The sequence below is a fragment of the Hippocampus zosterae genome, chromosome 9 (genome assembly GCF_025434085.1).
Source record: "Hippocampus zosterae strain Florida chromosome 9, ASM2543408v3, whole genome shotgun sequence".
Classification (NCBI taxonomy): Eukaryota; Metazoa; Chordata; class Actinopteri; order Syngnathiformes; family Syngnathidae; genus Hippocampus; species Hippocampus zosterae.
In genome coordinates, this window is record NC_067459.1 from 14195088 (window position 1) to 14207180 (window position 12093).

The 12093-nt window shown below is 40.9% G+C and overlaps 1 protein-coding gene and 1 long non-coding RNA gene across 2 annotated transcripts in view; one reads left to right on the forward strand and one right to left on the reverse strand.

Moving 5' to 3' along the window:
- LOC127607285 (sodium- and chloride-dependent GABA transporter 2-like) overlaps positions 1–12093 on the reverse strand; it is a 19634-nt gene continuing 7541 nt past the window's right edge. Inside the window, exons 2-15 of the mRNA XM_052075470.1 lie at positions 11122–11312; positions 10718–10852; positions 10050–10190; positions 9216–9297; positions 9003–9135; positions 8534–8668; positions 7415–7518; positions 6166–6290; positions 5955–6067; positions 5477–5614; positions 5292–5394; positions 5113–5213; positions 3868–4038; positions 1–2793 (exon numbers count right to left, since the gene is read on the reverse strand). Coding sequence (XP_051931430.1) covers positions 2686–2793; positions 3868–4038; positions 5113–5213; positions 5292–5394; positions 5477–5614; positions 5955–6067; positions 6166–6290; positions 7415–7518; positions 8534–8668; positions 9003–9135; positions 9216–9297; positions 10050–10190; positions 10718–10852; positions 11122–11312 — 1780 coding nt within the window. The 3' untranslated portion in view covers positions 1–2685. The remainder of the gene's footprint in view (positions 2794–3867; positions 4039–5112; positions 5214–5291; positions 5395–5476; positions 5615–5954; positions 6068–6165; positions 6291–7414; positions 7519–8533; positions 8669–9002; positions 9136–9215; positions 9298–10049; positions 10191–10717; positions 10853–11121; positions 11313–12093) is intronic.
- The window catches only part of LOC127607322 (uncharacterized), a 25312-nt gene continuing 17589 nt past the window's right edge, over positions 4371–12093 (forward strand). Inside the window, exons 1-4 of the long non-coding RNA XR_007964046.1 lie at positions 4371–4490; positions 5923–6041; positions 8314–8414; positions 11139–11330. This is a non-coding gene — a long non-coding RNA (uncharacterized LOC127607322). The remainder of the gene's footprint in view (positions 4491–5922; positions 6042–8313; positions 8415–11138; positions 11331–12093) is intronic.

Genomic DNA, 12093 nt, shown 5'->3' on the forward strand with positions numbered 1-12093 from the left:
TGATGTTCATGGCCAACCGCTTCACAGAGGCTACATTTATTTCAACTGAATCAACTGAATACAATTTAAGAAATTATTTGCCATCACATATGGTCAAGGTGAGTAACTGTCAGTTAAATGCATTAATTAATATCTGACACAAATAAAATAAGCTTTGCTTGTTTCAGCCCTCTGATGTATTTGTTTTTATCACAGCACTATGGTGTCATACAAACATCATACATTTCAATTAGATGGCATGTAAAAAGGACACATTTATAACATTCCAAGCAAATCAGTAAAACATTCATTCATTCATTCATCTTCCGTACCGCTTGATCCTCACTAGGGTCGCGGGGGGTGCTGGAGCCCATCCCAGCCGTCTCCGGGCAGTAGGCGGGGGACACCCTGAATCGGTTGCCAGCCAATCGCAGGGCACACATAGACGAACAACCATCCACGCGCACACTCACACCTAGGGACAATTTAGAGTGTTCAATCAGCCTGCCATGCATATTTTTGGAATGTGGGAGGAAACCGGAGCACCCGGAGAAAACCCACACAGGGCCCGGGGAGAACATGCAAACTCCACACAGGGAGGCCGGAGCTGGAATCGAACCCGGTACCTCTGCACTGTGAAGCCGACGTGCTAACCACTGGACTACCGGGCCGCCATCAGTAAAACAATTTTAATTAAAAAAAAATAGGACAGTAACAATACTATCGCAATCAAGATTGGGAGGATTACTTCAAAGTAATTATTCCGATCCAGGTGATCATGAATAGGCAGGAATGTAATCCAAATATGATCATATTGAAGTACATTAACTTGATTACTTTCAGTTAGTTTTGGATAAGTCAGCACAAAATGTGCTGATGAAGGCAAGAGAAATTAAATCTCAACAAATCGATATTTAGATATATTTGTCTTGCAGGAATGGAGGAGGAAGCCAAAGCACCCAGTGATCAAACCGTGAACTTCGGAACTGTGACACAGACAAGCTAACCACTGTGCTAACTTCCTAACAGTGCTTTTAACATACATCCACATGATCCAGCCTGTGTTGACAACTTATCCACATGTTGCGCTGTTAACTTACTTGAAAGTGGCCACGGATCAAGTCAACAACAGGCCTCTCCCTGCATTAAAATTGTAATCCTCTGAAATAAACATCCTCCCCCCTCTTTTTATTAAGGTACCTGTCCTCCGATTATACGTTTTTTTTCTGCAACTGTAGCATAATACAGTCACCTTTTTTCACCCAATCTTAATTATGTAATTCTCTCACAAGTATCCCATCACAACGCATGCCTGGTAATGATCCAACTAAATTAAAAATATTTTTAAAATCCATTTAATGGTTACAAATATATCCTGTCTCACAACCGTAAGTTTATCTTTTTCCCGTGATGGTGGATCATGTGCAAATTGGACAGTAGTTGGAGCCCTTCGGTGTTTTAGATCACACATCTGTATAAAAGATGATACGACACCCATTAGCTGGCAGACTTCCATCTGGAAAGATTGAACTTAAATATATTTATTTACCTCATAGCAGTTACTATTGAGTATTTGTTGCTTCAGTGATTGACTAAATTGAGTTTCGTATCATTTTGTGATGGAGTGGCACAATGGACATGGAAGAAAACGTTCACATTTTATTGCTGATCCACCTGATTTTTTTTGTATTGTTTTGACTCTAGAGCGGCCCGGTATCAAGTGGTTAGCACGTCGACTTCACAGTGCAGTGGTACTGGGTTCAATTCCAGCTCCGGCCTTCCTTTGTGGAGTTTGCATTTTCTCCCTGGGCCTGTCTGGGTTTTCTCCGGGTCCTCCGGTTTCCTACCACATTCCAAAAACATGCATGGCAGGCTGATTGAACACTCCATATTGTCCCTAGGTGTGAGTGGGAAAGGTTGTTAGTTTCTGGGTACCCTGTGATTGGGTGTCCCTGCCTACTGCCCGAAGGCAGCTGGGATAGGCTACAGTAACCCTAGTGAGGATAAAGCGGTTCAGAAAATGAATGAACGAATGTTTTGACACTACTCGAGACCATATTTTTTTTTTGGTTAAGGCACTTGTATAGAATCTGGAAAGGCCGTCATTGGTTCACATGGCTGAGGTGCGCACAAGGTCTATTTGTCAAGACTCAACACTTTTGTTTTATTTCACATTCAAGAATGTACACTACTTATAAACAATTTATCTGTATTTTATGTCAATAGCACCTACTTTTCTATAAATACCTCAATGAAACAAATAATTATCCTCATGAATTTGACTTTTCATAATGCCTTTGAGAGAATAAAAATGGATTTGTGATTATTGGACCCCGAGCCAAGTTCTATATGTTCTTGACCTCGGTCGTAAAGTATCAACAATTTTACTATATTAAAGTAAAGCACGAACAATTTAACCATTTAAAAGTCCAAAAGTTTCAAGGCACTGCATTTTCATTATTGCAAATGCTTTTGGCAAACGTTGACATCCCACTTTTTTTCCTTTTTTTTTTTTATTCCCTTTATGCGAACCACCAAATATTGGAGGATAGGAATGGACAAGCAATGACTCCATGATTGGTTATATGTCTAACTCCTGTACCTTGGTTCCAAAGGAGAAAACCAGGTTGTGAATGTCATCTTTGATTTTGCAAAGATATTTAAATTATTTGTGTCTCATAGTTTCAATGGACATGCCCGACGTTTTCACAATATGGCATCTGATTTGTGAGTCATGTGGAGCAGGTCAAGTACTTTCTCTTCTGATTTTGGCGACAGAAGGTCTTCTGATGGACTGCAAAGGATGGCGACCCGCTAGCAAGAAAGAATGTTGACTGTTTACTAATACGGGAAAAACATTTTGTGGGGACAGAACCCATTAAAGCAGGGGTGTCAAACTCATTTCACATTGTGGGCCATATATGGCCGCAGTAGATGTGAAGTGGGCCGCACCATTAACGTTATACCATACGCTGCTATAAATAACCAAAATAATGTATTTCCTTTTTTTTGGTCTAAAGAAGCACAAGAACATTCGGAAAACGTTGAAATGTAATAAACAGATCTTTCACAAAACATGAATCTCCTTAGATTTCCTTAGACAAATGTGCAATTTACTTTTATCTTTCACATATATTATTGCAACTGATCCCACTGATTGTAAAAAGGCACACAACTTTAACAAGTAATTGGTATTGAAAAATATAGTAATGCACTTTTAATATTAAACAAGAAGAATAAAGAATGTTTAAACCATTTACACGTGCAGAGAAAATCTAAATGTAATCCCTGCCTACACCTTACAAACTAAAGAGAGTGCTATTAAATGTGTCAAGTCAAGTCAAGTCAACAGTATTTATAGAGCACTTTCAAACAGCCATCGCTGCATACAAAGTGCTGTACATATACATATAACATATACAATAAACAGTAAGACGAATCAGTAATAAGTAATAAGTAATAAGGCGGTAGAAAGCACCAAGCAGTAAAACCAATAGCAAATCTAAGTCATGCTGAGTCAAACGCCAAAGAATACAAGTGAGTTTTGAGGAGGGATTTAAATGTGTAGAGAATAAAGTATTCACATGTCCTTAATAGCAGCTCCTGTGTTGGGTCTGTCTCAGTGATAGACTGAGGCTGCTGTTGTCTTCTTCTCTGATCAAAACAATGATGTATTTTACTGATTAAAACAGAATGTCCCCTAGCGGATACTACATGAATTGCACCGTATTAAAAATATTAATTCCGTTTTTATGCATTTTTCACTTGTAAATTATCCTGCGGGCCTGATCAAACCTCTTTGTGGGCCGGTTCCGGCCCATGGGCTGTATGTTTGACACCCCCGCATTAAAGGGTTTATAATTAATAGAATTGAAATAAAATTTTTACCTGACGAAGTGTCCCGGGAGTGGTAATCAGGTTATACATCATGCATAGGGGAACGTTAAGTGTGGAAGACAGAGTTAACCACCAGCCCAGAGCATGACCCCACCACGGATACTCAATGGTGTTGTTGAATTTCAGAGGTTTGTATTTAACCAAGGAGAAGATAAATGTTCCCTGAAAAAAGCGGCAAGCATAGAACATCTTTCAGTGAAGATACAGCGGCTGTTGCTTCAACATGGAATCATATGGTGAATACTATAAAATAAATGTTAATCCAAATATTTGAAAAAAAGTGACGAATATTCACGAATTGTTCTTCCTCTTGTCCTTCAAACACACGGCTAACCGCATGGCTAAACATAGCAACTGTAACTGTTAGCTAGTAGCATCTGCTACCAAGGAAAACAAAGAAAGGATTTCAAATTTGAAAGATATTTTCTATTTCGTTTATACATCTATAATCCTCTAGGTGGTGCTGTAGTATAGTCCATGTATTCAAAGCTATTAATTCATGAACCGGAACCGTACATGCTTTTCATTGAGGGGGCAATACACAGTGATATTTGTTTTGTGTGCCTAGAACACGCCTGCTAATTCATTTATTTATTTGACCTTCGTTTATCCAGGTAAGGCTAATCTGATCATATCGATTGAGGAAAGGGCACAATCATTAATTGCTTAAATTAGTCGATTGTTGAGTAATCCCGTTTTGAAACAGTTGAGGCAAGTGCACAACAGTACTTGGCTGCAATCAGCGGAGGTTCTGTAATTCAGTCTCAATTAGTTGTAATCGAACCTAAATTTAGTTTTTCTCTATCCAATTTCGGTGGTGTTTTTTTTTCTTATTAGGGTGAGCACATTTGTGACAAATCAGATCGGATCTAATTCAATCGAATATAATGTCAATGAGTGATGTTTATCAAAAGGTGTAAGCAATTTGTATTGGGAATACTGTGTTAGAAAATATTTTTGCAAAACCGTTGTGTTTTTCTTTCACTGGAGGTGAGAAGGATCACAATGGTTGCTGACTGAATATTATGACAGTTTTCAAGATAACAGATGAAGAATGTTAAGAAACACCAACTGGAGATATACTTTTCAACTCGTGTAGAAAAATCATTGCATTTCAAAACTTGCCAAACCTTTCTTAAAATCAAGGTCGGTGGAATTAACTCTAGTTAATCTTCAACTGAATCAACTATTATTTCCTGTTGTAGAGCTGGCAAGTCAGACTGAATGTTTACTCACCATGCAGATTACAGGGGTGACATATTTCAAAAGGTGTTTAATCAGTGGTAAAGGCCTGTATCCAATCATGTCCTCGATGTTGTCGTAGAAACGATCTGCTCCTGTGACACATGGTGAAATGATTGTCAGCAAGTTTGAATGAAGAATGCAGGAGCCATTCAAATGTGAAATCTACAGACCATAAACCCATCCAATACACACGGACTGAAGTATGCCAAAGAGAAGCAGAGTCATCCCGCTGCAGGCGTAATAGTCAAACACCTGAAAGATGTACAATCCTCCCTGTGTGCAACAAGAGTCACCTTTAGAATGAACGAATCTAAGGATAGGTCACCACCTTAGAGGAAGCATAATTCTGCCTTACTTCAGTGACCATTATGAGGCCGATGAAGAAACAGAAAAGACTGATGAGCAGAAGAAGTAGTTTGCGTCTATGGCCGACGTGGAAGAACGAAGGTTTCAGGTCACAAATAGCAGTTGCAATTGCTTCCAGACAAACAAACTAAAGGAGAGACATTTATGTTACTTACTGTCCACATTTACATACGCTTTGCTGTTTTCTTTGATCTGTTCATGACTGCTGTCCTCAAACCACTCGACCCTGATGTACGCCTATATGCTCATTAAACACGTTAGGTGCACCTGCACAACAAATGAGTTCCAACACAAAAGTTGTACCTTTACAAAAAGAACCATACTCTTGATTGCCATTGTCTGTGAGGTATTTCATGATATTTAATAACCATACGCTTATTGTTGTGGTTTAAATGCACCAAATCTGACCTGGCGTTTTTCTTATCCTTTTGTTAGCATATGTGACAAGCAATGGAAAAATGCACAACCTGACTGTCCAATCCAAGGAGGATGATCATGATGAAAAAGAAAATGGCCCAAATCTGTGGAAACGGCATCATGGCCACGGCTCGAGGGTAAGCGATGAAAGCCAGGCCGGGACCTGTGGTGAAAAAAAACAGTCCTTTTGTTTGAGTGTGTGTCGTCATGCATGCCTGCTGTGATCGCATTCACTCACAGGTACAATGTGTGTCGTCTTACCTGATTCCGCTACTTTGGATATGTCTGTGTTCTGTTCATAAGCCATGAATCCGAGAACTGAGAAGATGGCAAAACCGGCCACAAAACTGGTCCCGCTGTTCAGGAGGCACAAGTAAAAGCAGTCTCTAAAAAGAGATGCACAGAGAAACTTCAAGTCGGTGCCCATATTCGAACTCTAAACCTAAAAAGAGCCTTGCAGAGATGCTCACCACTAGACTCTAGTACAGATGTGGATGATTCCGGTCCTCGAGGGCTGGTATGCTGGATGCTTTATATGTCTCCCTACTCCACCACTGATGAGCTTATCGGTTAAATCATGAGCTTTGGAGCAGGGAGACATATAAATAAAAATACAAATAAAATCCAGGATACCGGCCCTCGGGGATCAGAATTGCTCACCCTCGCTCTACCACCTCTGACACAAATTGAAAAACCGCATGCATGTGAAACCGTATTTACATTACTCACAAAAAGTTAGGGATATTTCGCTCTCAGGTGAAATTTATAGAAAATGTAAAATGTTAAGTAGAAGCATGCACTGGTGATTTCCTCATCGCAAACAATTCATTGACACCAAAGTAAATAACAATGGTGGGTACACCACAACAACTTAAACGACAAGCTATCTCTCAACTTTGTGATTAGTCTTTTTGCCCCTTTTTGCTCAGAGCTGCCTAGTTTTGTTGATGTTTTTTGTTTTGTTTTTGTTTTTTCACAAAAGACATCTGTTGTTTAGTTGCCAAACCCCATAAAAACAAATGATCCATTTAAATTGAACTACTTTTGATAGGCCGTAAAAACAAACGGCAATTGTGTTAAAATTCTAAAATGACTGTGTAAAACTGATACGACTGGTCTTTTTGGATTGTTTTCTATACTTTCCTGTGGCTCCATTGATTGTCGTTTTTGGCAGTTTTTACTTTCTAAATTGCTATAATTTTCTCGTTTCCTCTGTAGCATTGTGTTGCTTCTGCAAAGTGAGTCATGTTCTGTGTACAGTGCTCTACTCTTTTTTTTTCTCAAGGTTAAGTACATTCCTTAAACAGAACAGTTGTGTGGGTTCGCGCAATGTTTACTTAAACCGCTATGCTAATGTCCAGAATTTGAAAAAGCCTTTGCTATTGCATAGTATAAGGGATTGACCATCTACATGACTCAGGATAAAAAGGCAGACTGTTTGATACAGCCTTTGTATTGGATCTCATTCAATGATTCATGAGAAGCCACGACAGGTTTTATGTCAACTTACTTGTAGCAGTTATTGTTATACTTGTTATAACTGCCGAGCGCCACCAAACAGCCGATGCAAATAGCATAGGAATAAAAGATTTGCGTGCCAGCGTCCATCCAGACCTGCAAGGAAAGGACATCATGAGAGACGTGAAAGGCAAACACTCAATGATGGAGTCATTGGAAAATGCTAGTTTGTTTATTTATTTATGAACAGGGAAAAAAAACATGCTGGTCGATCCAGTAAGAGAGAGGAAAAGTGAATTTAAAAAAAAGTACTGAATGTTACAACTAAAGTGATTCAAAATTCTGGCCAACATGAAATTAATTATAAAAGTGAAAACTCAAAATGGGCGGCACAGTGTACTCGTGGTTAGCACACCTGCCTCTCAATCAAAAAGTTCTGGGTTCCAATCATAGCTGCGGCTGTTTGCATGTTGTCTCTCTCATTCTGTTTTGACAAGCTCTATAGAAAATACTGTACATGGGTGTGGAGATGAAAAATTCCAACATGTACCTAAATGCAACAATAGGCTACTAGCTACAGTCTCTGTAATGACTTCATTCTGTCTGTAAATCAGATTAAAATTATATATATATATATATATATAATATATATATTTTTTTCGATTCCTCCTGATCCATGCCTCCTTGCTTCTCTTCAACCAATCAGAATTCATTCATTCATTCATTTTCCGATCCGCTTTATTCTCACAATGGTCGCGGGCCGGGGGTTGGGGGGAGTGCTGTAGCCTATCCCAGCTGTCTTCTGGCAGTAGGCGGAGGACACCCTGAACCGGTTGCCAGCCAATCGCAGGGCACACAGAGACGAACAACCATTCGAGCTCACACTCACACCGAGGCACAATTTCGAGTGTTCAATCAGCCTGCCATGTTTTTTTTTTTGGAATGTGGGAGGAAACCGGAGTACCTGCAGAAAACCCACGCAGGCCCGGGGAGAACATGCAAACTCCACACAGGGAGCCTGGAGCCGGGATCGAACTCACGACCTCTGCACTGTGAGGTCGGCGCGCTAACTATTGGACCACCGGGCCAATCAAAATTAATTTGTCATTTTTGGTTACTGTATCTTGATGTTTTACTTTGCATCAAGTTAAACGGGTTCAGAGGCTCATACCTGTGGATCAGATAGGCGAGATGCATCCGGGTAGAGGTAAAACTTGACACCATTTATGGCCCCGGGCAGCGTCAGTCCACGGACAAGCAGCACAGCCAACATCACATAAGGAAATGTGGCCGTGAAATACACAACCTGTCCAAACAAGTGGTCATTCATATTCTTTAGAGTGCAGGTTTTTTTTGTGCTCAACGTTATCCCAGTCAGTAAAAACACAAAACCAGATTTTTTCCCCCAAAAAAACTACTGACTTATAGTGACGAGGTTTTAAATTTTTATCCACTCCCTTCCATGCAGCAATATGTACAAGTAGAGACGGAAAACCAGACGATCACATGATGAATACACACGATGAAAGTGAAAGGAATCATAAGACTGAGTTCTGATGCAAAACCCTGCCCTGGCTGCGAGCAGACAGACAGACAGATGGACAAACAGACAGACAGACAGACAGACATCTACGTTGTACCTTTCCCGTGGACTTCACGCCTTTCCACACGCAAAAGTAACAAATGATCCAAGACAAAAGTAGACAGAGGGCTAACTCCCATCGAACACCGCCCAAGTCTTCGATATTTCCAGTCACGTTCAGAACTCTTCTCCTGTGGATCGCATTTTCGTTAACATCAGGCACTTTTCTCGCTTTTTTTTGGTGTTCTTTTCATTAAACATGTGAACTTACTCCCAAAACTCCGTCCCTGGTGATGTTGCATTTTCCGGCACAGTCCAGTTGAGAAGACGTTCACTGAACTCCACACACGTGTCTGTGGCAAAGACAGGCAGCATACTGTGTGGATTCAAACATTTTATAACATGAAATCGAAATCCGATATATTTCACACGTTTTCATGAACAGGTCAGTATTGGTGCCATTGGTGTGTCCTCCATGGTTGTTGATCTGGAGGGAAAAATGCGAACACTTTATGGGTGCCCCAAACATTTTGGGGTGGGCTCAAGCTCATATATTTTGCTGTTGGCATTTACATAGTCTGCTTGCAGTTAATTCATTAAAAATGTGTGACAGCTTGACCAATTATGTAACGTGAACAATATAACGTCTGCTTAATGTCATTCATGACCATGAAGCTCAATAGAAAATCTCAACTTTTTTTTTTTTGGTGTGAAATGAGGAAGTCTCAAAGGCACCTTATGGTGATATTAACTCAAAGAAATAATAATGGTAAGTTAAAATAGTATACATTTGAATATATATCAAATTAAACAGGGGTTCAAAACCCATTTTGGAACAATGATTCCCAACCAGTGTGGGGCACATTAGTGTACAGTGTACATTTGTATGAACTGCAATCTGCAGTGTTGTTTATACATTCATGTTCCTCTACCAGTGCCGTAAATGCTAATTTGTGGACGACACTACCCTGTCTGTTATTGTTGTTACAGTTACATTAACCTGCATGCAATATATTATAATCTTAGTGTAGCAAACTAATAGTCTTAGAGTATGCGAATTACCGACCATCTTCGCTGATCGCCGAAATGTGTGGGTCTTACATACCTGTGTTCCAGCTGTTTCGGCAGCTAGCCCACGGAAGTTCAGAGCTGAAGGAAGAGAATAGGTACAAGAATGCCCATGCCAATATGATGATGTAATAGATGCTGGAGTATAAAACTACCACCTGACATCCATAACCCATTCCTAAGAGATTGGGGAAAAAAAAAAACAAAACTGAGAAAATATTGACATTCCAAATTGGCACATCAAGTGATGTCTCTTCATTCAACGACTGATGACACAGAATCAGGAGCAACTGGAGGTTGTTCAAGGGCACTTTGGCATGGTCACGGGTGCTTGGGTAACAACCACTTCCGCCGAAGACATGCCGCCATCAGTTGGAGTTAAAAGAAAAATGGATGTGTATATTCAAAATGATGTGCCATGATGTACTCCCCCCCACAATCCTCCCTAACAAATACATTTAAAAAGAATCTTTTTCTGTGTACATGCCACGAAACGTCTTATAAAAGGCAATTTTAGTGCAACCTAACGTCAAAAGGTCAGACGACATGAAAACTGGCCTGCATTATTGTTTTGCATGACTTCACAGAAAGCATTTCACACTCACTTGTGAAATGCTAGTTTTGTGCATTAAGAAAATATGGCAGATGGTTACTGCTATCGTGATGTAAATAATTGTTTCACAACCACCAAATATGAATATTTACCTCCGAAAAGCGGACATATTTGCTTCCAGCAAGTAATGGAGCCCTGCTTAGTGTACTGGCCGAGAGCTGTCTCCAGCAGAAACAGAGGGATGCCGCATGCAAAAAGGAAGAGCACATAAGGGATAAAGAACACCCCTGGGGGGGAAAAAAGAGAGACATGCTGTATGTTATTCTATATTTCATACGAAAACAACACAAATGGTAAACACACAACAGACAGGAGCCTCCCCAACATTGGGATGTAAATGATTAAAGACCCCGTGAAGTTAAAAAAAAAGTATTCAGAATTTGAATGAATGAATTAGAATTGAGGCTCACAATATTTAACTGTCGTTTCCATCCAAAGCATCCTAGTTGTTTTGGGCTTTTGTTTTTCTTTATTGAATTTGTTTTTCCCAACTCACCGCCTCCGTTTTTGTAGCACAGGTAAGGAAACCGCCACACGTTTCCAAGTCCAATGATTTGTCCCGCAACTGCAAGGAGGAACTCCATTTTGTTGGACCACTGTCCTCTGGCAACAATGAAACGTCCCGGCGAGGCGGTTACCCTGCTCGCCTTGAACTTGACCTCTTGGTAATGTGGCTTTTCCATGGCACTGCAACAATGTCGCAAGGTTAAGATGAGCGGAGGCATGGTAATCTGTACATTCCATCCATTCATCAATGCCAAATAAATGGGTTGGCTATTTTTGAAAATTTACAGGCATATTTCATGTCTTCTCAATTTCATATGTGGCAGTGTTCATCTGTGGGATGGACTCAAAGGCTGATTACTCCAAGTTTGCAAATTGAGAATGTTTTGGGAATACAAAACACCCAAAAGGCCAAAGATCCAACGTAGTAATGCTGCTCGGCGTGAAAGAGGGACTCGTTAAAAAAAACACACGCACACACAAAAAAACCATCCATCCATCCATCCATCCATCCATCATCTACCGCTTATCCGGGGGCCGGGTCGCGGTGGCAACAGCTTTAGCAGGGAAGCCTAGACTTCCCTCTCCCTAGCTACTTCTTCCAGCTCTCCCCGGGGGATCCTGAGTCGTTCCCAGGCAAGCTGGGTGACATAGTCTCTCCAGCGTGTCCTGGGTCTTCCTCGGGGTCTCCTCCCGGTGGGACATGACCGGAACACCTCATCGGGGAGGCGTTCAGGAGGCATCCGAATCAGATGCCCAAGCCACCTCATCTGGCTCCTCTCGATGTGGATGAGAAGCGGCTCGACTCTGAGCCCCTCCCGGATGACTGAGCTTCTCACCTCATCTCTAAGGGAGAGCCCGGACACCCTGCGGAGAAAACTCATTTCAGCCGCTTGTATCCGGGATCTCGTTCTTTCGGTCACGACCCATAGCTCGTGACCATAGGTGAGGGTTGGGACGTAGA